The following is a 27,262-nucleotide window of genomic DNA, read 5'->3' on the forward strand; positions in this document are numbered from 1 at the left end:
AAGTTTCAGAAAAGCCGGCTCTACCCTTGGAAATAGATGGCTATCTGGAATGACTCACCAACTAGAATTAATAATAAGAAAGATCTCTAATTATCTACTGACAGTTACTTGCACTGAGATGCCCCTCGAGTGATAGCTGCGCTTTAGAAAAATATATAATAATAATTATTACTATTTAAAATCTGATGTGTTTGAGCAGGCCAACACAACCTGCACGTGAGTCAAGTTTAATCAACTAATAGCAAGAAAATACATAATCGTAAAAAACTAAATTACATTCACAGTTTTTTTTTTAACCAAAAATCATATATTTTTCCATTCAACAACAAATCCAACTTATGACATTTTTGGCAAACTTAAAACATACAAAGCTCAGGTTCCCCATGCCACACAAAATGCGCTTACGGGTGGACGGAACAGAGAATATGTGGACATCAGTGGTCTGCTAGGTAGAGAAAGGTCTGCATATGTGAAGGATGAGGGCAGTGGCCAGTTGTGGTAGTTTGTCACAAGGTAGTCCATTTCTCCTCCTTGCCCCAGGGTGGTTGGTGGTGTCACCTCCTACTGTTCAGTCTGAAGCCACTTTACGAAGCATGAGAAAAACAGAACGTTCAATATTGCACCACTTTTACTGATTCGCTGAAGTATGCCAAACACCTACCCAATGCAGGCTGCTTTTTATTCAATTTTCCATAGAAGACGTCAGAGGCCACACCAACCAGATTAAGACAACTCAGTAAAATGGTGAAACGAATCATCAAAAGTTACTTTACATCTTATCTTTATTGAGAGTATACCGTTATTGAATTTTGATTCCATATAAGCTCAATAATCCTAACCATGCTTTTTGCATCAAGCCTTTTCTTGCTTATTTTCTTATTGTCAACAGAAAATGTATATCGGCTGAAATATTCAGAGGAAACATTGTTACTGTGGAGAGCTTCTATTTCAGTTTGACTTGCTGTTCTGAAGTGAGCTCCTTCCAAACTTGGCCCACTGGAAACTGATATTGCTGTACAGATTCCTCCTTCATTTCTGTTGAGTATCCAGGCTCCTAGATTGATATGGAGATAGAGGAAACATAAAAAATGGACTTGCTATCATAACATCAAATACATTCGAACCCTATCTCTTCAATAGACTCGAGAAAGTATATATAAAACTTTTAAAACACATATGTATGAACTATAGTATTTATTATTTACACAAAATACACTAATTTATTTTGTGGTCAGTGTTTATTTATTTGAGCAAGAACAAATTTGCTTTAGAACCTCCTGTGCCACTTTGAGATTACTGTCCAATTAGATTGCTTTGGTTAGAGCTTTAAGACTTTCTTTTGTTTGTAAATATGTTTTCTATTATTGCCCATAGTGGACAAATGGTAACAGTTCAAGATGTATACAACTCTACATAGACACACACATAGTGACACAAATAAAATGGATCGAACAATATCTAAATTTACCCCAAATCACTACATATTTCACCCTCAAGCAAAATAACATTCTTCAATATGCATGGCAGATATCATATTTTTTTCAATTCCTTTAAGGTAGTGGATTTGTGTATTGCAATAATTCAGCCAAAATGAAATCTAATAAATGCCAGGTTGAGATGATCTACTCAGGTTCTTTTAGTCCCAACATTACCACTTTAGCAGAAATAGTATACTTTTGCCCACGATGGTTCCTCAATGGAAGTAATAAAAACAACTCCTTTTAACATTGTAATATTTTAGGAGATTTGCATTGAAAAAGTTAAAAGGAAACTCATGATTTTCAATAGCGACAAATCAACACATAAATTGGACATAAGATGAATTAACCTTCTAAAGTATATGACAGATGCCAAACAAAATAGTTTACAAAGTTAACAAGTACCCATACCGCATTGAATTATGCTGTTGTCGACTGATATCTGCCTCTATTTCCATTTTGTTAAAGGACGAGATCACATCTACAAGAATTGGGGTAGTACCATATTTTGGCGAGATTGATCCTGCTAGTTTATTATCTTTCTCTTGGTTAGTGGGAACAGATTCGTTTACATAAACTGTAATTCTAAAGTGTTAGACCATTTTGTAGAATAACACTGCTAATTCCCCCTTTAGAAATAAAAAAAACTGGATGATGATTCCAAATGTACAAAGTTGTTACATGCCATTTTGCAGTGTCCTCTTTATCCTTTTTTATCAAAGTTATTCAAGACACATTTCCTCAATGTCCCAGGTCTGATAGAGATTATCACATGCTGACCACACAAGAGAGAAATGTAGCTAAGCGGGTATTGGGGTGAATTATTAAGGGATCAATTGTCCTCTGTCCAAATCTTCTTAAAGGTTTTTTCTAATCACTCCTATTTGCTCAATTACTGTGTGGCTAATATTAAAATTGAAGTCCGCAAAGTGCTGAACAGATTACCCTCCACCCAAAAGTATAAACATATTTGAAATAAAGTAGAGAGCTTGTGGACGGAATGGACCTTATAAGGAAAATAGGAGGATAGGCCTTGGCCCAAATAGTTTATAATCATTTGAAGGGCACGGCTAACTAATGTTTTTCAAAAATGTTTGTATTCATGGCTAGCATGGAATAAATATAGTGCCTAGTGATGAAAAAGGACAGTTATACCCAAAAATAGGACTGGTGTTCGATGAACCACACAATGTTAACTATTAGGGCCATATACCCGATTATCACAGCTATAGGCAAGTAGTTTGTTAGCTGTGAATACCCAGGCCTGATTTACAAGGCATATCCTGTGAGTAGTTGTGTTTTTTACTCCTGGGTATGAACTGATTTACCCATAACTCTCCAGAAGTATGACATGCTTAGTCACAGAAAAATGTTTTGTGGTTCACAAAGCTTTAATGGTACGATATTAAGGTGGACCATCATTTTTAAACTGAATCATTTTCATAAAGATTGAGTCTTCCAGGTCTGCTGCTTTCCCCAGAGTGTGTGGATTGGTACAAGGCTCCATACCTGCACAGTTTACCTCAACTTCTGTCTGGAGCTACCTTGATCAACAGTAACAGGTAGATGTAACTATACAGCAGTAGGACTACACATGGATCTTCAAGATTTGCTTGGGCCTAAGGATTTTTGTTAATCTGGTAAAAGTCCTTGTAAACAATAGAAGGAAACCTGCAAAGTGCAAACTTATAACTTTTAATCTCTTTCTTTGTAGTTCAGATTTGCTATCATAACTCTACAGTGTTCCAAAACTTCTGTCCGGTATCCAAGCACTCTTTCACACCTAGAGAGAATGAGAGTTTTTGTTTATTTTGCCATTGCACGTATTCCAAAACCAACTAACATCTAAATCACAGAGTGCAATGGCACAATAATTGTTTTGTCCCTATCCTAGGGCTCGCCAACCATCCTACAGGAGCCTCTTTAAGAAAATAGAGGAGACACTCGACCCGTCATTTGATGGCATACTGCGTCAAGGGAGCCTCCTCTCATCAGGGTAGGTAACATTTAGACTATGTAATTGCATCACAATTTTGGAATGTGGTAGTACGGTTGACGTAGGACAAAAAATAGACTCGAGCAGCAAAATAAAAGTAACCCCCATTAGTGAACCAGATAGCTAAAAAGTGGCCCACATTTGCAAATCAAGCCAGTTTCAAACTTGTAAAGACACACCTAGGGGGAGGTTTACTACGATTTTAAGTCATGTTTGCTTCACAAAAGTGATCTTTTTTTCCTGATTTACTTTCCAGCATTAAACTTGTTTAGCGCTGGGAATAATGCGAAAGTAACTTAGTAACAGCACACAGCGCTGCTTTGCATTAATTAGCGCCAAGGGGGGAGTACCATGGGTGGTGCATGGGTGTTCCCATGCAACCCCCAAGGTTTCTGATGCTAAACCCTATTTTCTAAATAAAGTAGACAGGGTTTCGCGTCAGAAAACTGCGCCCTTTTGAAGTAGGCGCAAGGAAGGAAAAATGCTTTCATATCTCCTTCCTTTTCTGAATTTGTATGTGTGCTGTACTTTACAGTACACATACAACAAGAGAAAAGGGTTAAAGTTAGTCTAAGCATGGTATTTTATACTGGAAGACTATCCTTCCAGTTCAAAACCTATGCTACACTCACGGAGACACCCTTGCACAATGCGCAAAGGTGTATCCGTGGGGCACGGCAGATGATTTCAGCACCAGCACTAGGGAAAGGTGAAGAGTGCCATATTTCTGTAAATATGGCACTCACCTCTTATCTTCTTTTCATGCAGCGCAGCATTTGCAGCTGCTGCACTGCGCTGCATAAATGTGTTGAATCTGGCCCTAGTATTTTGCAAGGTATGGGAGTTTCTGAATGCATTTGTGCTTGCTGCAGGCAATATTTGTGGTGACATCAGGGAAATCAACAGGTAAAACCACATACAACAGACCCACAAACTGCTAAAAAAAATAACACAGCCCTCAAACTGATTTGTCAGACCAGCCTGTGGGGCTCTGCCGGATTGCCATATAGGTCAGTCTGACCCTGTTTGGTAGAGATGCCTTAACTTGATTTTTAAGTCTGGCTTGACAGTACATCTGTCTGCAGATATACAGAGTGGACTTTGGCTCCACCCAGAGTATTATGCACTAAACACTTGCTGTTCACTATTTGATGCATCAGTCTACTTTCCAGGAAATGCTGCCACTGAAATATATAAAGAACTATTTTACATCTGAAAAGTACAAGCAATCATCACACTGAATTGTTTAACTCTTATTAGCTTTATAAACTGAAAACAATCCTTTTTTTGCTACTTTTGCACTAACAATGTTGATAAGACAGACTTTAATGGAATAAACAGCATTTGTGCATGAAAAAGCATGTAAGTTGCATTTGTGAAATTGGATGCCTACATGCATTGGCATTTTCAAGCCCGACCGATTGTCTGTGCCAATGCTTGTTCAAGGTTGAGGCTTGTAAAGTCACCCAATATTGCACATTTAGGTTTTTGCAGGCCAAAAACTGCGCCCATTCTAAGGTCCCACTGGAAGTTGCCTGTTTATGGTAATTCTAATAGTTACTGTATGTTATACCACCAAAGGAAAAACATTAAAAGTCAATTAAAAAAACCAACTTTTCAGGGATGTTTTCACTGATGCGGGGATTTCGCTTATTTCACCTGCAGGACTGACACACAAAGGCACAAATAAAATTAGGGAAAATACCTCTACAGTTCCTACTTTCACAACTCTTGACCCCGCTGTGATGCTCTTCTGCTGAGCTTGTCTATCACTGCCCGGGGTTTTCTCAAACCAATTAATGACCATTAACAAATTGTGCATTTTCAAAATCCATGTATCCGTGCCCCCTAGACATGCAAACAATTCATTGTTTAAATCATTACCTGGGGAACCGCGTAGGCTGCATTTTTGATCACTACAGGATGTTTGAAGTGTTCATGCAGGTGATCTACGTATTCACACATCCTGAAAGAAATATGAAAGGCGGTGCTTTTTATTACTCATATTAAAATGCAACATATGCTTACTCAAGGTGTATTTTGCATTTTTGTTGCACTCTGAATCACATCTTTCAAGAAAAATAGCATCACACTATGCATTTAAACGTTGATCCCATACATATATATTTCAGTTACTCAAAGAAAGTGGAAAAATCTAAAAGAAATTCAGGATGCGGATATATAAACGTAGAATGCAAGTAATGTGTGTTAAGCCTGTGCTGGCAGTTATTTAAAAAAACATCAAAACAGCAAGCTATATTTAGCAATACTTCGAAATATACTGGAAATATACTGCACAAGGCCCATATTAGAAGGCCCTGCGCTGAGGCAAAGTGGTGCTTGGTATCTACGCTCCAGTGCAAAAGGCATTTTGTGCTGATAAAGTTTCAATTTTCAATCCAAAAAGCAGAAGCGGCTCCTGCTATAGCGGAGGAGCGTTGCCCCACCTGCCAGCAGAACTGAAAAAATGGGAAAAAAACCATAATGAACTCTTGTTTATTATTGTTTTATTTTTCTCTCTGAGCCGAGGCTTGGAGGCAAAATGTAAATGTAAATTTGATACTTGTATAGCGCACTACTCACCCGTAAGGGTCTCAAGGCGCTTGTACGAATACCGCTGTGGAACCCATCCTGGCTTTCCCTGTGAGGCGTCCACTCCTGGGCACCCCCAAGGTGGAGGCCAGGCATCCTTAGCGTTGTGGGGGCCGTTGTGGAGATTAAGCAAGCTATTGCCCAGAGTTGCAGAGTGGGACTCCATGATTGGAATAGGCACCGAGGCAAGAATTATCAGGTCCGTGGAATTATTGAGCCCAAGACCCGCCGAGGCGGGGAATTGAACCCTGGTCCCGGGCTAGACCTCTGCATCAGGGTCTGCCGCTCTAATCATTGAGCCACACTTCTCCACAGGGGCCAGGGTAGTGACAGGCTGGAGGGGGAGTGTTGGGCACTGCCTACACTGCGCATGTGGGTTTGGCCTGCCGTCTCAAGCTGGCCAGACCCACATGCGCAGTGAATCTCTCTCCAACCCCAGCTGCATTGCTGGGTTGGAGAGAGCAGGCACAGGCTCCCAGTCTCTGTGGGAGCGCAAATCATCGTCATTCAGGCCAATCATGATGCTGCTTTTAGCAGCATGAAAGCAGCGTTAGGATTGGCTGCAGTGCACTCTGGGAGCCTGTGCCTGGAGAAGCGAGGAGCGTGGTAAGTGTTACAATTGAGGCCACCAATTACCTATACTAGATTCTGTTTACTATACTTGCACTGCCATCACAAATCATGGGAAGGATACCAACTTAAGTTTTAGCCTCCAATTTCAAAATCCTTCACATTTAAAGAACATTTCAATATTTTTGATCTTATATTTTATTTTGTTTTACATATTCACTTTATTAATCTTATATTGTTACATTTTGTAAGCAGTCGCGGACCCTCTGAATAAGCTTCGTGGACCCCCAGGGGTCCACGGATCACAGCTCTAGGGAATGCCTGTTGCACAAATACAAAAAGTTATGTCAGCTCAAGGTGCTGTGCTTGGCCAAAAAAGCTAATATTTTAAAAATGTCCATTAATATAACAGAGGTCAGCTTTCTCAGGATACATTCTGCAGCTGCAAATATCCAGAGGCACGCCGCCATAACTCTAAGAACCAAGTGCATGAGAATGTGAAGTTGCCCTGAGGCTAAGAATCCTAATTTGGCATTGCCAGTACCTATTCTTACCCAGGGCTCTTAGATAAGTCCAAAATATTTTCACTGTGAACATCTGTCAAGCTGGTGCAAGACTGTGGGGCACGCTTTGGAAACTGGATGCTACCTGTGAACCTAGCTCCAAAAAAGTGCAGAGATAACTTTCTCCAGAGAGCCTTTCTTCCTCGCGTGTTCCTGTGTTGAGAAATCATTTTGCTCCACTTTGAAGACCATCTCATCATTTTGCTCCACTTTGAAGACCATCTCATCATTTTGTTCCACTTTAAAGACCATCTAAATGGTCTATTCGGTACATAAGCATCTGCACTGTTGATATTGACTATTCTTAAATGACCTGAATAAGATTTCTGCATATGTTTATCAAGCCACCTGGTAAAGGCGAGGGTGCTCAACCAAGGAATTACCATTCCTACCCACCTAGTAGGTGGGCCTCCTTTTTCAACTGAATTCAGCAACCCTGCGTTGTTAGCTCTAAACCCAGCAGGCCAGCCCATCTCTCCGACCTGCATTACCAGAGAGTGTACATATTTAACCCTGAGCACACAAATGAGAAGAACAAAGCTTTCTTTCTCAAATTTGAGCATCCTTTACGTTGGATAAACAAAAATCTGTAATTGAGACTTCAGTGATCTGAGGCAAGCCTCACTACATTTGGGGGCATATTATCAAGAAACGGCGTTAAAATTATCGCCGCTTTAGCGGCAGAAAACTGTCGCTAAAACGGCGATAATGGGCTTGATAATATGCCCTTGAGAATTCCAATAGAAGCTCATGTTCTGGTGTCAACATGGGCTTCTATTGGAATTCTCACGGGCATATTATCAAGCCCAAATGCGGTGATAATTTTAACGCCGTGCTTTATAATATGCCCCTTAGTGAGGTCACGTTTCTGTAAACATGAGCAAATGCTTACATAGGGTTAGACTGTGATGCGTGATTTAAGTACCCAATTAAAAGCAAGATTCTATTGGCGAAGCCGCCTATGTCTGTGTATATTACTATCTACAAATGCCAATAAAAAATGTTTTTCCAAAAAAAAAAGCAAGATTCTATTGTCTTAGTGCCCTCCTATGGATGACTGTGATATGCAGTATTTCTGGAATCGGAAGACTGATAAGTAGATGCTAAATATAAACTGTATGAAAAAATCCACTTGGAATGAACCCAATTGACCAGACAAGGACCAACCTGCTTCGAACCTACCCTGGTATCAGTGGGTTAGTACTGTCTGCTGTTTTGCTAGACTAAAGTGCCTGCAAGCCAATATCACCACCTGCAAGGACCACATATTATTCTGAATGAACAAGCATTTCCCATGGGTGAAGTGAACTGAGAGTAATCAAAACTATGGGAGCATTAGAATCCGTCTCACAGCCCTTCTAGTGGCTACCAGCCTAGAAGCAGTAACATTTACCACCCTGAAAGTAAGGAACCTCTGCATCATTCTACGATCTGATGTCTTGCTTATGAGCTGTTACTTATATATGGGGCGAGAATGTCGTAGTGTGTCTTTTCAATGGTTATTTACTGAGCACACAGCCGATGTCATTGTAATGTTTTGTTTTTCAAAACTAAATAAAGCTTTAAAAAAAAAAAAACCTCTGCATCATAGTCAACTCTTCTTCATTCTTAAAGAGAGTGTGATTGTCAAGAGGATCCATTTGCGGTTGTCCGTATTCTGGAGAATCCTCCATCTCTACCAGTCTGACAGGTGGAAGTGATGAAAGCCCTTGGGTTACTACAACATTGTTTACACCGGACTTACGAAGAAACTCATAACCAGGCTTCTAAGGCTTCAAAACCAAGCCGCCTTAATATGCCTGAACCAGCGATCTCCTAAAACAAGCCTGGAGACCACTCCACTGGCTTTCAGTGAACACATTAATTAGCATTAATGTTCTTTGAACTGTGCACAAGCAAAGGACTAGAATACCAATTGGGCCTGTCCGCACTAGCAACTCAACAGAAGCCTGTGAATATCAATAGTATTCCTTATTTTCTCCAAGTGAGCCTTCAAAATAACAAAGAAAGAAGCAGATCTTTGGGAGTCCAAGAATTCAAGCTGTAGAAAACATTTTGTGTAAGCCTCTGTGCAGAATCAAACTACTTTTGTGCGGCAAAGCAACTAAATCATTTCAGCTATTGTTCAACTAAAATCCACATCTTGATGGGAGAATATTGGATTCGGGTTTCTCCTCTGTCCACTGAGATCTCCCACTCTTCATTTAACACAAATTCAAGCCACAATGTGCTCTAAAGTAACTGAAAGGAGCCACGGAGCAGTTTATAAAAAAACTAAATTATGATAAATTAAAGAAATAGGGTTATAAATTGAGGGGTTAAGGGCCCGTGTCATGTAATTATCGCAATCCTTGTCACAACAAACCACAAAGTCACTAAATTAACCTGAGCTCAACCCCTTGGTACCTATGGCGGACAGGCTTTACTTGGAGGCAATGTGCAAATAACTTATGCAATACTAAATATCGCAAAATGTATCAGAAAAATAGAGTACAATTTAATAAACAAAATGTTACAAAAATGACAAAAATCCAATAAGGGGAACCGGAGATATTATTTTTAAAAGTTTTAAGTAGCAATGGCAAAAGGAAGCGCAAAGTGCGAGTGATAGTCAGTGGTCGTGGTAGAACAGAACCTTGGTGGAATTTGACGTTCATTGTGTTGGAGGGCAGGTTGGATAGTATTATACCGGTCAGGCTTAGGGTAGCCTTCCCCCCCCAACCTTTTGCTTGCTTACCTCCTGTTTTTGCAGATTCTTTTTGTTGGCCTTAGGACTCTGAGCACTTTACCACTGCTGACCAGTGCTAATGTGCATGTGCTTCTTCCCCAAACATGATAACATTTACCGTAAAGTTGGATTTAACATTACTATTTTAGAAAAGGCACTTTTAGAAAGTGGGCATTTCTCTGCTCTTGCTGCTCTGTATGCCTACACCCTGTCTCAAATACACGTCTGGGGTAGGCGACAGCTTTACTTTGTGCATTACCCCTAGACAGCCACTAACACAGGAAGTTTAGGTGTATCTGAGCACTCATCTGCATTCTGATGGCTCTTCCTGGGCAAGAAGGGAGGGAGGAGTTGACACTTGCAAATGAATAGGTAGTGTCCTGTCCCCACACAAAGGGCTGTTTGCACATTAGTGATAGTCTGGAGCCAGGGCTGGGAAGAAAGAGCCTGGGTGACTTCAAAGACCGTCTTTGAAGTAACCCTCACTTCAAATTCAAAGGACTGGGTCTCTGACCCCCCACCAGATCAGACACTTCTAGACCTACAACTGGGCTGTGGTAGATGAACTGCTGTGCTGCATCAAGGACTGATACTCTGCTGGACTGCTGACCTGGAAGGCTTGCTTTTCTGCTATGCTGCCTTGCTGCCTGCTGCTCTCTGACCCTGCTGAAGAGAACTGGACTCTGCCTTGCAAGTGAAATGAGTTCCAAGGGCTTGTTGGCTTGCCTCCTGTTGCTTGAGACTCAGGGGTATTAAAGTCTCCACCCCTTCTCCTGCGCCCGGTTCACCCAGATACTTGCACCAGAGAAATAGAAGCATCCCCATTCTTTACGTAGCAGAACCAATGCATCGACCCTGTGGCAGGAGCAGAACCCAGCACATTGCACTTGGAACCACTGCATGGCATCTGGAACCATCGCTTCAAAACCAACGCATCGCCACAATTGCATGGAGAAGATCAGCACATTGCCCTCCCAGTGTAGATTAACCAAGTTCATCGTATTCGGAGCTGCTGCACACGGAAATGGCGCTTCACTCAACGGACCCAACGCATCACCACCACTGTGTGAAGAAAATCGACGCATCACCTTGACTGCAGGCCCGACATCGACGCCTCCCTTGTCTGCATCTTGCATCTCGCTGCTTCCAACCAGGATCAAGGAACTCTGTTCACCGGGCTGGCGTGGTTCTTATCCTGGTCTGCGCTCCATCTCAGTTGGCTTGAACTGTTGACTTTGCCCCAGTCCAGAGTGACCAGATCACCCTCACTTGGCACTTATTGTTTTGGTCTTTAATTATTTATAAAATCATAATCTATTTTTCTAAGCCTGTGTGGAGTCTTTTTGTAGTGTTGTCATTGTGTTGCTCTGTGTGTGTGTGTGTTGTACAAATACTTTACACATTGTCTCTTTAGATAATCCTAAATGCCTTCTGTGAATACCGAAAGTCTTAAAATTAGGATTTTTCTCAGTTTAGTAGTAGTATAGTTAGGACTACTAACTTTAGGACTCCTAAATGCCTTCTGTGAATACCGAAAGTCTTAAAATTAGGATTTTTCTCAATTTAGTAGTCCTAAATTGAGGACTCCTAACTTTAGGACTCCTAAATGCCTTCTGTGAATACCGAAAGCCTTAAAATTAGGATTTTTCTCAGTTTAGTAGTTGTAAAGTTAGGAGTCCTAACCTTAGGACTCCTAAACTGAGAAAAATCCTAATTTTAAGGCTTTCGGTATTCACAGAAGACATTTAGGAGTCCTAAAGTTAGGAGTCCTAAATTTAGGACTACTAAATTGAGAAAAATCCTAATTTTAAGACTTTCGGTATTCACAGAAGGCATTTAGGAGTCCTAAAGTTAGGAGTCCTAACTATACTACTACTAAACTGAGAAAAATCCTAATTTTAAGACTTTCGGTATTCACAGAAGGCATTTAGGAGTCCTAAAGTTAGGACTCCTAACTTATGTGAATACCGAAATGAGTAAGTGCCTTCTGTGAATACCAAAATGAGTAAGTGCCTTCTGTGAATACCAAAATGGTAGTAAGTTTAGGATTTTGTCTTAAGATAGTTCTGTGAATCGGGCCCTCCATTTCTAACAGATACACTAACCAGGTTTGTTCTGGTCAAAGATTTTACACTCTGACTTTAATCCTTTACATCCCAATCCACCACAGGAGTGTGCTTCTCAAGCCCCCCAGGACCTCAGGGGAGGCACTTGGGCGAATTTAGAAACTCTATGTCCAGATGCTACTGATCAGCTGGGCAGTTGCAGGAAAAGGCCTCTCTTAGATTGTTGTGTCATTGAACAAGAGGTCAGCCTGATGACTTGGAAGTTTACTTCTTTGTCCTGGGTACAAGAGAGAGAGCCGGTCCAGTCCTCCAGGGCTCTTCTCACGTCGCAGACAGCAGGGTCAGCCCTCTTCTGATCTTCCTCAGGTCTAAGATTGTTCTGAAGTGGGTGCCTGGAGGTGCCACATTTATGCATTGCATGAGCTAGTGGGTGAGAATGACCTCTGAGAATGCACTAACCAATCGGGTAAACGTTCCCAGGGCTAACCTACCCACTTTGGGCACCTTCAAGATGGAAGAAGCCTTCAGCTACACTAAACTTAGGCCCTGAAAGCTGCATGTGTAGGGAGTGTTCTAAGGTAATCTTTGTGTCGTTCCACATCTAACATTAAAATCCAGTTTTAGGTAGTCCCCGCAGCCCCAAACTCAGAGACAGTAATGTGGTAAAATCAGAGCTGAGCATTCAGCACCCAGACAGTTGATGCACACAAAGGGGCTTATTTACAAGCCCCTTGCGCCACCGGTACATCCGTATTAAAAGTAATGCACTGGTGGCGCAAGAGGTTTGTAAATAAGCCCCAAAGTGTTTTGACATTCTGTTTTTCTCCTCTGAAGCGTGCCCCACATGTTACATGTAAACCCACCAGACCTGTCAAACAGGTAGTGACACTCTAATGTCAACGAATCCCACAGTGATTGAGGCTTGACTGGCTGGTTAGACAAAAGAAGGGCCCAAGTGCCAGCTAACATTTGCCTGTGACACAGGAAACCTCTTTGACCCCAAGTGTCTTATGAAAACCTCCAGCAAACCTGTCAAGCAGGATGTAACATTCAAACAGGACACATTAATGTCAAAGAGGATCCTCCACGTCTCCCCTGCATATTTTATCAGGATCTGATTGGTCATCTCTGCCCATTTAGGTCTGCCTATTGTTTGGTCCTGGGAGCAGATCATACCTCACCAAAGGGAAGACATAAGCTTCCAGGTAACAGTTGGAATGTACAAAAAGGCCTACAAAGCTTTAGGCAGGCAAAAGGTAACAAGTACATTTTCCCTTAATACCTAATCAAAATTGGACTTTACCGTTAACTTGGATTTTGTTTAACTATTAAAAAGGGTCCGTGTAATATTTCTGTAGCCGTTTCCTAGGTATAGATAACATTTAATAAACTTGATATTGTATCCCAATCTTTTCCTATGGAAGAGTCAAACCTGCTACAATGCAAATGGCTTTGAGGTCTTTTTTTCACTGTAAGGACATGTTTAACATTAAACGTTTACATGTCCCACTTTTAAATACCATGCACCCTGCCTTTATGGGCAATAAGGCCTACCTAGGGTGACTTATAAATATTTAAAAGGGATGTTTAGGCCTATCAAAAGGGGTTATTTCGATGGGTTGAATCTGCTGTTGAAACCTGCACAGCTAGACTCCTGGGGCAGGCCTGCATTCATGTTTACATTATCAATGTAGTGAATGACACAATGAGTTTTGCAGTCGACTTGTGATATTTAACTTTCAGGCCCTGGGTACACTTGTGTACCATATACTAGGGACCTATAGGTAAGTTAAATATGCCAATCAGGGGCAAACTCATTTTACCATTTTGAAAGAAGGAGCACAAGCACTTTACCTCTAACTAGCAGGGGTAAAGTGCACAGAATTCTACAGCACGTAAATAGAGGGTACAGCAAAAAGGAAAACTATTCGGGGCGACTGTGCCGAAAGGACAAATCCCCAACAATAAATATATATGTTAACTGCATCAAACTGCCCCTGAAAGTCTGTACAGTAGACAATACTGACTGCCTCAAACAATGTCTCTCATCCATACATGCAAAGCACTTACCTATTTCTAAACTCAACCATGATGGAAATTATCCATTCCACTGATGACTTCAAATAAGGACAACTCCAGGTGTGGCTCCCCAATAAGAACTTTGAAGATTTAACACCATAACTCTGACCTCTCCTTTAGAACAGACGCTACTAAGAAAACACAGACAGCTTGGTATTGAAGATGGAAGACATTTTTGAAACATTGTCCATGAACAGATGTTCTCACACCATAATGGTGGCTGTGCTCTCTTTTCTGATGTTTCTTATTCCATGTTATACTCTCTGAAGAGCATCATTCGCACCCCTGTGCAGCTCAAAAAGGACTGGCAAAATTAGTTGAAGTGGCAAAATTAAAAGGCATACTAACCTCCATTAAGAATCTTGAACACCTGTAGTATACTTATAATTCGCAGGAACTCATAGATGACTCAGTTGAGTATTTGTTAAATTGGAATTTTGCATTAACTGACAATGAATCCGCTTTTCTCCTCAAATCTAGTGCCAGATATTATGAGGGCCAAAACAAAACAGGAAACTTGTTAGCTAACTATTTAAAAATTAAAAAAGATCGTACAAAAATGTAAAGTATTTATTCTGTTAATAATATATTAGCCTGTCAGGATGAAGGAATCTCGCAGTCATTTATAGAATATTATCAAACACTTTATACTCCAGAAAATCGCCCTCAGATTGATAACATTTCTGTTCATGTTTCATCTAATAACAGAATACTTGCTTCTGACATTGATTTTCCGCTATAGATAAATATATTTCTCTGGTGGAAGTTACCAAAGCAATACATTTAATTAAAAAGGGTAAAGCCCCTAGCCCTAATGGGTTTCCGAGTGAATGCTATGCCCATTTCTCCCATCTTTTACTGCCCAGAATTCTTGCTCTCTTTACTCATTTTTCAAACTCGTCATTTCACTTGGAACTTTTCAAGATGGTCTTATTTGTTTAATACCTGAGGAGGATCGTGATCCTAAATGCTGTAAAAATTACCGACCTATCTCTTTATTTAATATTGACTGCAACATTTTAACAAAATCATAGCCTTGGTTTTGTCAAGGGCCGTTAATCCTCTGAAAATACTAGACTGTTCTTTAAGTAAGTATTCTTCTTACAAACATCCTTTGGTAGCTATCACTCTAGATGCTGAAAAAGCATTTGATAGAATGTGTTGAGACTTTATTTCACTACCTTCAATGGTTTGGTCTCGGCCTCAAGATTATTTATTTAGTTCCAATTTTGCAATCTGCACCTAAAGCACCCATTTTTGTAAATGGAAAGTCTTCTATAATATTACAACTGCAGCGAGGTGCGAGACAAGGCTGTCTATTATCTATACTTATATACTATTTATCCTAGCATTTGAACCATTTTTTATAAAGATACAACAGAATGTCGATATACAAGGCTTTCCAAATGGCAACCTACAATTGAAATGTCTGTATATGCGGATGACATTTGATGTAAGGATAAATTGTAGAATCCGAGGAAGACCAGAGGTAGCCGTGAGGTAAACCAAAGTAGAGGTTTATTAGGTACGTTACAGGATGGTAGTTACAAGTGGATAAGTTTAGATGATGGCACCACCAGGAGCAGCATCCTTGCCGCTCAGCCCACTCTCTCTAACTGTCCTTCACTCCAGTCTCCGTCTCCCGGACAGGTTCTGCTGGTGAAGACAGGGTCAAGATGCACAAGTTAACGCTGCATTCACGAACTCCATTTGTAAAGCTGGATGTCATGCCGGTGTCCATAACTGAAATATTAATGCCGTGACAGACATTGAAGGTCACAAATAAAGGTATCACCAATCGTTTAAATATATTGCCAAATGATGACGGTTGCCAGCCTTTGTGGTAATTGCTTTAAAGTATGCCAGTGTTTGTTGTCATAGTTGACACTGGGTTGACACCGTGACATACAGGTGTTTGAAGGTTTGCCAGGTTGAAAGCAAACAGTAAGCTCATGTAGTGGAAAGGAATGTGAAGCGCCCAGGGCAGGCTGTCCAGATGGTTGAGGACACTGGTGGGGCTGGGATGGGCGTTCTTTTCCTTGGTTTTGAAGTAGTTTCACTTGAAGTAGTTTCCAGTATATGTAGTTTGTTTCTTGGTTGCAGTTTCCTCATCTCATGTAGATTTGTAGCCAGTAATGTAGGGTCTTTTCTTCCAGATCGTCGCCAATGATGTAAGGATAAATTGTAGAATCCGAGGAAGACCAGAGGTAGCCGTGAGGTAAACCAAAGTAGAGATTTATTAGGTAAGTTACTGGATGGTAGTTACAAGTAGATAAGTTCAGATGATGGCCCCACCAGGAGCAGCATCCTTGCCGCTCAGCCCACTCTCTCTAACTGTCCTTCACTCCAGTCCACCAGGCACACCATCATTCTGCTCTGTCACCAGGCATTCCAGCATTCCACATACACACTCATGCATACTGTCTGAGCAGCAGGGAATCTAAGTACAACAACATTCTTGTATTTTTTATCTAACCCGGAATAGTCACCCCCTCCTTTTTTTTTTTTTTTAAAGAGGTTGACTAATTTTGGACTACAAACTGAAATCGGAGAAATCCCAGATTCTACCACTAATCAATTTGTTTTTTTAAACACGTTTGATAATTCAGGTTTTTGTTGGAGCCCCCATAAAATTTAATAGGTTTGTGGTTCGCTAAATCCATAAAAAATACTCTTAAGCTTAATTTTGACGCTATATATAACAAACGTAACAATTTTATCTCTATATGTAATCCCTCCATTCTTATCTAGTTGGAGTTGTCTTCATTCAATAAAGATGATGATGGCACCTACCGTTTATAAAGACTAGCTATGAATTCTCTTAAAGTGACCAGTTTCCTTCATTTCAAATCTTGAATCCCTCCTTTCTCGTTTTTTTACAGGAATAATAATAAATCATGCATCTCACTATCCAGAATAAACCTGTCCAAAAATGAGTGTAGAGTTAATTTCCCAAATGTTATCTTATACCATAAAGCTTTTCAACACAGACAGTCATCCTTCTGGCTTTCTTATTCTGACACTTCCATCTCATCATTATGTCTAGATTTAGCAAAGGCCTACATGTATCCATTTCCTTTCAAATATTTTATACAACGTACAAAAAAAACCTCCTTATTTTCGGTCCCTATATTTAAACAGATGTCTAGATTATTTCAACCACTTCCTTTATCGAACAAGAATGATAGACTTGCCTTTCTCATCATTCCCCCATATGGCACAATAAACCGATACAGTAAATCATAAATTCATATACTGGCCTACTTGGAAATTCAGAGGACTTTCTTGGCCACATCAACTTATCTCACGTGAAGCTATCATTCTTTCCTCAAAAGCTTGAACATTATTTAACCTACGTGTGAAATATATAGGAATAAGTATACATTTTTATTAAGCATGTTGTCCCACACCGTTGAAAGTTGTAATGTTGTTACCAAATACGCAATATAATCATCTTTTACAACTTCTTTCTACCAATCCTCACGCTTTCCTTATCCATAAAACATTGAAAATGTCCTTTCATAATGATAGATCAAAATCTGAAATTACACTTCTTTGGGAACAAGATTTAAATGTCTCATGGACTCCCTCATTATGGGCTAAGATTTGCAAAGCTGCATAAATCTTAACGTACCACTAAGGCTACACAGACCCTATTCTTTATATACAATAGATTGTTACTTACACCAGATTAGTTACATAAAATGAATCCCACATTGCAGAATAATTGTTGGTCATGCAATGCGCCTGATGCAGATTTAAAACACATGCTTTTTTATTGTGAACATGTATCAGTTTTGGCATGAAGTTTGGCATCAAATTCCCTGTATTTTTCAGATTAATATACTAGTTACTATTATAGATTTATTCATAGGCAGTTTATCAGAACAATTTAAGGTTTGTACTTCTAATGTATGTATTGTTGATCTTTTGATTTCAGCTGCATTTCAACAAATTACAAAGCATTGGAGAGATCATTCAAACGTTACCTTCTTAGCTTGGTGTTATACAGTTTGCTCTAATCATAGATTAGATAGAGCATATGTCACACCCTTGACTCTATGCATCAAACGCGAGTTGTTATGGTCATCCTGAACCTACTTTTTATCTAAGCTTTCAACTGCCTCAAAACTGCAAATTCATATATATTGAAGAAATACCCAAGAAACCTTGATGTACAATTTATGTATTTATGTTATCTATTTTTCATACTAAATGTTTCCTTGTAACATATTATATATTAATTGATGCACATAATATGTAAAATGTATTTTTATCAAATGGTTTAATATATTTGAATTCCTCCCTCCCCAGTTTCCATCACTTTTTCTTGTGTTACTATATCGTCTTTATTTATATACATATATAACCTACAAAGATACAACCTCGTTACCATAGGGAGAACGTTTTTTGTTTTGCTAATAACTTTTCCATTGTTTGACGAATCTTCACGAAATTTTCAAAACAAGTTTGCCAGTCACTTCAGCTGCTGTCTGTCTGTCTGATCTGTCAAGCTAGGGCTGAGAAAAAGGGGGTCGCAAAACACATTTTCCCTTTGCAATTTTCCATAGGGATTTTAGACATGCCTACAGCCCGAACCGCTGAATGGAATTAAACCAAATTTGGCAGACAGCTAGATTTTGGTCCAGATATAGTGATTTTTGTAATTTGGTGTAAATCTTTTCCGTAGTTTTGGAGTTATAAAAAAGTAAAAATATTAACGTATATCTAGAGTTGCGGATCCTCCACGGATCGATTCACCAACCGCAATGCCGCAATGCTGAGAAGAAAGTTGTGACTGCCTTTTTGTGTACCGGGACTCTTTTCCCAGTGAGGAAAATAAAATGTAAAAGTAGTAAAGGGGTCAGGGTAAAGGCACCCTGACCCTATGGGACTGATGGAGGGGCCTTTGAGGGACCCCTCATGGTAGGAAATTGTCCACAAATGTTCTTTTTTGAGCGCACACAGGTCTGCAGATTCATTGCTGCGCTCAGCACGACTCCCTGTGTGCTCCACGGTGGATCTGAAGATCTAGGGCCCAATTAAAAAAAACATACACCTACTCTCAGACCCACACACCTACTCACTCACTCACCCACTTACACACCCAAACAACTACTCCCACACCCATTCACAGACCTACAAAACCACTCCACACCCACTCACAAACCCACAGCCATTCACACATCCATTGACAGACACCCACTTATACACCCACATAACCACTCCCACCCCCACACCCACAAAGCCACCCCCACACCCACTCAAATACCCACAAAATCACTCACACACCCACTCACAGACCCACACAGCCACTCACGCCCACAAAACCACTCACAGGCCCACACAGCCACTCACATACCCACTTACACACCCACACAACGATTCACAGACCCACAAAACTACTAACACATCCACTCATAGACACACACAGCCATCACACACCCACACAACCACTCATACACGCACACAGCCACTCATAGACCCACACGGCCAGTCACACATCTACACACACCCAGTCACTCCCACACCCACCTACACACCCACACAGCTTCTCACACACCCATATAGCCACTCACACACCCACACAGTCTCCCACACAGTCACCCACACTGCCACTCACACAGGCAGTGATACACTTTTTTTTTGGTTGCAAAAACAATTTTTATTGCATAATTCAAGTACAATAGCCATCTGCAATGACCAGCATATCATTGGTCTTCTCCTAGTAATATACTCCAGTGCATAGTACAGTGCAGACCACTTCCAACTATCAACGCATTGCCCCCCAACACTCCCCAAACACAAATGTTCCCTCCCCCCACCCGCATGTCAGTGTGCCATAGTCGCAGGTACCGTGAGAAGTCCATCTCATGATTGGCCGTGGGAGCGGCCGCGAGCCACTCTCCACCCCCATGATCAGGCGCCAAGCAGCAAGGAGAAGAGGAGCCCTCCCGCCCCCACGTGTGACCCGTCAGTTGCCTTTCCACCGCTACTCTGCTGCATGCTGCTCCTGTGCTTCAATCCCCTCCTCTGCTTCTGCGCCCCACCCCGTAGGTCTACCACTAGCGCTTCCCATGCATGTGCCATGGCTAATGCCTTTTCATAATTTCCCCGCAGCGCTAGCTGCAGCCTGAGTGTACTCTCGCTACCCGCCCATTTTGTGAAGGTAGTTCTCCACCTCTAAAAGCTGGGGCCAGTTCTTGATTTCCATTGCAGGATAATTACTCTTTTAGCCACCACCAGCCCTAGGTCGCAGAACTTGCTCGTGACTTTCGTGCGCGGAGTGTGGGGAAACCACAGCAGCAGGCAAACTCCCATTTCCACCCCCAATTCCCGCCCCGTTACGTGGGTCAAGCAATCAATGACCTCCCCCCAATAACCGCTGAGGACGCCACAGGACCAAAACAGAGGCAGTGATACACTTATAGAAATTGCAACAGAATATGTTTGTATTAAATGTGTTGTTTTAGTGTTGAATGTGTGCTTTTGGTTGGGAACGGATCCGCAGACCCATAAAATGAATGTAAAAAAAAATAAAGACTTGAGGCTTTGCATTTATAGAAAGACTACATAAGTTACCTTACCTTAATCTTTCTATGCTCAGTTTTAAATATATAATAAGAATGAATGTGTGAATAAACTTGTGAAAATATAGATTAGTAAATTGAACTTATGGGTCAAAAAGTAGTACAATTTATGTTAAAAAAACTGTGAAATTAACTGAAAAAAAAAAGGTTACAGGGATGTTATAATTAGGAAATAGCATTAAAAAACGTAGAAATTCACTGAAAAACCCAAAGGTTACAGGGTTGTTCCAGTTAGGTTCAGATTTTACACACAGTCACACAAAACCATAGAAATTCAGCAGTTATACTTCTATTATCTCAAGTAACTATAATTTGTGCCCTAAGGTAACTATAACTCACGCCCTCGCCATTTAAAACAATATATATTCATTTATGGGTATGCACTATCAATTTGTTTTATTTACTATACCATACATGTACTATTTTGTTATTCTCATATTTACTTTATCAATAAACTTTCTTTAAACTTAAAAAAGGACTGGAGAAATTCAACCACATCTCTCCTGCCCTGGTGGATCTAGATTAGTTGCCAAGCCAAACAAGCATCATCTTTACGAAAGGCTGCCGTATGTAACCAACAGCACCTCCATATGCATTAGAAAAACAGCTCTAGGTGGTGACACAACACAAGGAGCCAGAGTATATCTAGAACATCTCTGCCTGCTCAGAAACATATGAATGAAGCTCGCTCTCACATTCGACTGGTACTCATTAACTGGACCCAGTTATCAAGTACCTCTCATATGTGCTGTCAGCCTCATTCATATTTCTGAGCAACAGGACCCATCATTCTACTTCTTACAATATTTTCCAATGGAGCCTTTTGCAACCACTGCTGAACCTTTCAATTACTAGTTTCTAATGACTGCTTAGACCCCTTTTACAATTTCAGAGACCATGTGGTTGTAGGGTTGCTGTCTGATTGTTTTTACCCTGATGAAGATTCTGGCATTAATTATGTTTATGGGTTTAAACTTTGACTGTCTAGATTACACTGATCATATATAGTGTCATTGTACAGCCAAATTCTGACTCTAAGCCTGCTGATCATGGTCACTTTTTTACTCTTTCACTTTCACAGGTTTATATCACCTGAGCACTGCACTGTCATATGAATCACAATTATAGCACACAAATGCATTATGCATTGATTATTTTTGGCAACTATTTCTAAAACCTTTTAATCTAATTTGTTGTCAAGGTCTATGTTTTCAATCAATCAAATAGGATTTATAACGCGCTGCTATTCACCCGCGAGTGTATCCAGGCGCTGAGAGCAAAGCTGCTCTGGTGGAATCAGTTGAACAACCAGTTCTTGAGTCCACTTCTGAATTCCTGAAGAGAGGGTAAGGTCCTGAGTTAGAGGGGGAGGTTTTTCCAGGACTTCGCCGTGAGGTAGAAGGAGCGTCATCCACTGTTGCTTCAGAGGATGCGGGGGAGGGGGAAAAGCGAGGGAGGGTGAGGGAGGGAGAGTGCAGGTGTCTAGAGGGTAGGTGGAAGCTCAGGCGGCGATTGATGTATGCTGGTCCTTGAAAGTGCATGGCTTTGTAAACATGGGTCAGCATCTTGAATTTATATTTTGTAGACGGGGAGTCAGTGAATTTTCTGTAGGTGTGGGGTGATGTGGGTCCGTTTGGGGATGTTGAGGATGAGTCTGGCCGCTGAGATCTGTATGGTCTGCAGTCTCTTCAGGAGGTGTGTAGTATTCCAAGTTAGAGTGCGTTGCTGTAGTCCAAAGCTTGTGACGAGGGCTTGAGTGATGGTACGTCTGGTGGTGACTGAAAGTCATTTGAAGATCTTTTGGAGCATGCAAAGAGTTCGGAAGCAGGCGGAAGAGACTGCGTTGATCTAGTTGTTCATGGTGAGTTTGCTGTCCAGGATGATGCCAAGATTCCGGGTGTTGTCTGTGGGAGTGGGCGAGAGTCCCAGTTCAGTGGAGTCGTTCCACAAGGAGGTGTTGTTCCCAAAGATTAGAACTTCTGCTTTGTCTGTGTTGAGTCTGAGGCAATTGTTTTGGACCCAGTCTGCAACATTGGTTATGCATAGACGGAAGTTGTCCCTCGTGTAGGATGGGTCTTCAGATAGAGAGGGGATGAGCCGAGTGTCTTCTGCGTAGGAGATGATGAACAATCCATGGGTTCTGACGATGTTGGCCAGAGGGGCCATGTAGGTGTTGAACAGAATAGGGCTGAGGGATGAACCTTGAGAGACGCTGCAAGTGATGTTCTTGGGTTCTGAGGGGAATGGTGGAAGGAGGATTCTCTGAGTTCTTCCGGTGAGGAAGGAAGGTATCCATTTGAGGGCGCCCTCTTGGATTTCGATCTGATGAAGTGTCTTGATCAGGGTGTGGTGGGACATGGTCCTGAAGGCTGCTGAGAGGACGAGGAGGATCAGGGCAGTCGCTTCTCCCCCGTCATCGGTGGCTGCAATCAGGGATGTTTTGGCACTGTGGTTTGTGTGGAATCCGGTTTGGATGAGTCCAGAATTGTTTCCCAGGTATTCTGTCAGTTGGCGGTCGATGGCCTTTTTGAGGACTTTTGTGGGAAAGGGAAACAGGGAGATGGGCCGGTGGTTCTTGAGCTCATTGGGGTCTGCGGCTGGTTTCTTAAGGAGGGGTTTGACTTCAGCACCCCCACCACACCAACCACAACTGCACCTGGATGACTCCACTGCCTCCTGCTCAATGCCAGATCACTCTGCAAACATGCCACTAAGATCTGGGACACCATCACCTCCAATGTTGTGTTCCTCAATAGGACCTGGCTCAAACCAGTATTTGCAGCTGACATTACCACAGGCATGCCCAACGGCTAAAAGATAGCACACTGGGACCGCACCAACAAACACGGAGGTGGAATCTCCATCATCCACAAAGAAACCACCCACTGCCACGGACAACACCACCCCAATCATGGAACACCTCAACTTCCAACTCAAAACAGATGGCAAACCCACCATCAGAGGCACCCCCACTTACACACCTCCAGGACCTAGCCCAGGCTTCTGAGTCGTCATCCCCGAATTTGTTGCACCACAAGCCGTCGACACCGAACACTACACCTCCCTCAGAGACCACAATTTTTACCTTGACGACGCCAACACAGTCAACCTCCTCGAAAGAATTAACAACATTGGCCTCACCCAGCTAGTCATTGACCCTACACACATCACATTCAACTTGCTTTTCAGGGTGACTTCATTTCTCTATGCATGTGTAAATAATTGGGCAACATATCTCTAGAGAACACTTCATATGACTTAACAAAAACAGGAGCTGTACTGAACATAAGCTTAGCTCCTATTGCACACCTCCAGGCAAGTGCATTGTCCTTGTCTGGCACACAGAGTTCTAATAAACAACTAGAGTACTAACATTGCCTTGGCTAATAATATATGTTTCATAAAAGTGAGCAATCATAATGTGTGGCAATGCCACCACACCCTAGATGTCACCATCCAAGTTGCTCTTGAAATGTTGAGAGCTGTGCTAGAACCACCATTTATTAATTGACAGTCAGAGTGGAATGAAGGTAAGAATATAATAATGTGCTGTACGTAGGTCTTCCAAAATGACAGTTGAATCACGAAGGTGTTAATTTAACAGGGCTACACGCGCACCTAAATTTCTACCCTGGCTTCGAGGGGCCTATCATTATGTTGAAATGGTTCCGGTGAATCACAGAAATTAAGGCCCCTGGTTTAATGTCCAATGTTTGGCTTTGCCAGGGACTGGCCCTGGTACTAGCCAACTTAGAACACTGATCACATGACGACCTACGTGGATCTTTCAAGGAGAAGTAGAGCAGAGGACAAATACTGGCTAAGCTGGTGATTTTAGGATCAGACAGCCTCCTGGACTATGCTTGAATAGCTGGTGGGCCTTTAGGACCGTATATTGGCAAGGGACCGTTAAGGGGAATTCTGCCTATCCTTCTGATATAAAGAAGTCCCATATGAAGTTGTTGCCCCTCACACCTGAGACATTTTTAGTTTTTCTTGACTGCCAGCTGGTTCATTAGTGGAAAGTCTAATGTGTTGAAAATGAGAGGGGACCTTCAAAATTGGTTAAATTTTTCTGATCAACATTTTAGAAATGATCCAAAGCTCTACTCTAGTGCTATCTGTTTTTGTGATAAAGTACAGAGATGTCACTTTGCCTTTATGGGTTCAAAACACTTTCATTCATCACAAGAAGAGCAGCAAGCAGGCTCTGAAACTCACTGTAGGTTACTACTCTTATTCAGAGTGGAGTGTATATCAATCTGCATTAGGATTCCACAACAGACATAGTTTCACAAAGGATAACAACTTCTCTCCAGTTAGAAGTGGCGTGCTTCATCACAGGGTTCATTTGTCAGCGTAGCTGAACTTCCCTGCACACAGTGGGCTCCTATGGAGCTCATTATGTCTGTGATAGTGATCCTATTTTTGAATCACATGCAGGCGTTGCTAGGAACAGCTCCCCTGAGGAGGCATAGGATTCTGATGCATTCCCAGGTTTACTAAACTTTCTAACTCTGGAAATGTGGCAGAATCCATGGGTATTGCGTGGGAACACCCACAGCAACACCCATGGAACGGCCCTTTCACGAAAAGTGCTGCATGAAAAGGGGCCTTATTTCAAGCCCACGAAAAGCCAAGCAGGGAGGCTTAACGTGGCCTTGTAAATATGGAGCACCACACTACATCGCCAGTGCCTCGAAAAAAGTGACGCACCGGTGGCACAAGGGACTTGTAAATTGGCCCCTTTGTTCTTAACTTATCTATATTATCTGGTTGTTGAACTTTATAGAATAAACCAATGGCAGACAAAGGCCTGATGCCCTCACGTATTTTCATTGTGTGAAATTATGCTCTTTTTTTTTTTTTTTTAAACAATTTTTATTATTTTCTTTCAACACAGTACAATACATCAATTGTCGATCACTTAGTCGTTTTCCAGCATATATCAAGATCTCAAGCCGCTCAGCCCCCCACCTCCCAACAACCCCCCCACGCATGCGCTCATCCCCAGCAGACACACCCCATATGTGCACCATAGAGTGCTGCACCTCAGTCCACATCAAGGGTTTCATCATCAAGCGTTGGCGGTGGCTCGCATATATCTCCCCGATATTTGTTCCACGCCCCCCATATTTTAGACCATTTTTGGGGACACCCCCTCCCGATGTATACTGAGCGCTCGGCTATCATAGCCCTATCCATGTCCCGCCCCCATACGGTCAGCAGCGGCACCTCTCCCACCCCCCACTTCTGCGCTATGTTCCGCTTAGCTAGCACGATTCCCACTGTGGCCCAACACTGAGCCTGCCGGCCAAGGTCGTTAGGCTCCCATACATTTAGCAGGCAGCGCCTGGGCTCTGGCACCAGTGACACACCCCCTGCCTGGGACAGCGTCCGCATCACCCGCCTCCTGTATTCTTGGATTTTGGGGCACTCCCAGATGGTGTGATAGAAGGTGCCTTCCTCCCCGCAGCCGCGCAGGCAGAATGGGTGCGGTGCTCTTCCTATTTTGTGGAGCGTGTACCTGGTGTAGTAGGACCTGTGCAGAATCCGGAGCTGTACCAACCGAAGCCTGGAAGGTATCCCTGCCTCCCGGGGGGACGCCAGCGCCTCCCTCCATTCTGGGTCATCAAATTCCCCGACATCACTGGACCACCTCTCCCGCAGGGTTCCCATAGGGTCCGGGAGATTATTTATCAGCTTCCGGTAAGTGAATGATGTTGCCCTCTGGGGCATATAATCTGTGAGTAGCCTATCCTCCAGTGGCGACGCTTCCGGAACTGTGGCTCCAGGCACCAAAGCGGCAAGTAGCGCGTGCTTAATTTGTGTGTATCGGAACCATTCCGAAGGCGCCAGCTCGTATTGTTGCTGTAGGCGCGCGAAGGTGATCACTGCACCCTTATGCCACATGTCGCCCACTGTGGAGATCCCAATGTCATCCCATTTATCAAAGCCCTTGCTATGCCTAAGTCTCCCGAGCCGTTTCGCATCCCACAAGGGCGTGAGCTGGGTCAAAACTCCTCTCCACCCCAATCGGGCCTGGGCCGCGTGCCACACGGCCACTGTTTGCCTCAGAGGGCCAATGAGGTCTGGGTTGAGCCTCCCATCGTACAAGGGCGATAACATACCTCTCGTGCCCAATATGGCTCTGTCCGCTTTAAACGCCGGATCCAAGTGTGGGGCGTGGAGCCAATAGTTGATGACCTTTAGCTGCGTCGCCCAGTAGTAAAGTTGGACGTCAGGAAGCGCTATCCCCCCGTCGTACCAGCCGCGGGTGAGTTTGGACTGTGCAATACGCGCCGGTCTGTTGTGCCACAGAAGACTAGTCACCTGCGCCGCAATTGAGCGGAAGTACGCCGGAGGCACTGGATATGGCGTATTTTCCAGCACGTAGATGAAGCGAGGCAGGGACATCATCTTAAAGAGCGCCGCCCTCCCCAGTAGGGTCAACGGCAGCGTCCCCCAGTGACGGACGTCCTGACGAAGACGGTCCAGTGGGGGCTGAAGATTCTTCTGATAGAATACAACCGGGTCCGCAGTGACGTGTATACCCAAATACTTGAACGACCCTTCCGCCACCCTGAGGGGGCAATCCGC

At 42.4% G+C, this 27,262-nt stretch overlaps 1 protein-coding gene across 4 annotated transcripts in view; it reads right to left on the minus strand.

The window, feature by feature from the left end:
* Nucleotides 1-213: 213 nt before the first annotated feature.
* LOC146831481 (mitochondrial enolase superfamily member 1-like) overlaps nt 214-27,262 on the minus strand; it is a 358,171-nt gene continuing 331,122 nt past the window's right edge. For all 4 annotated transcript variants that reach the window (XM_085605810.1, XM_085605812.1, XM_085605811.1 and 1 more), the window contains 2 exons: nt 5,359-5,440; nt 214-1,054 (listed from right to left, as the gene is read on the minus strand). In XM_085605810.1, the coding sequence (XP_085461936.1) occupies nt 944-1,054; nt 5,359-5,440 (193 nt within the window). In that variant the 3' untranslated portion in view covers nt 214-943. The remainder of the gene's footprint in view (nt 1,055-5,358; nt 5,441-27,262) is intronic.

Source organism: Triturus cristatus, chromosome 5_1, assembly GCF_964204655.1.
Source record: "Triturus cristatus chromosome 5_1, aTriCri1.1, whole genome shotgun sequence".
Lineage (NCBI taxonomy): Eukaryota > Metazoa > Chordata > Amphibia > Caudata > Salamandridae > Triturus > Triturus cristatus.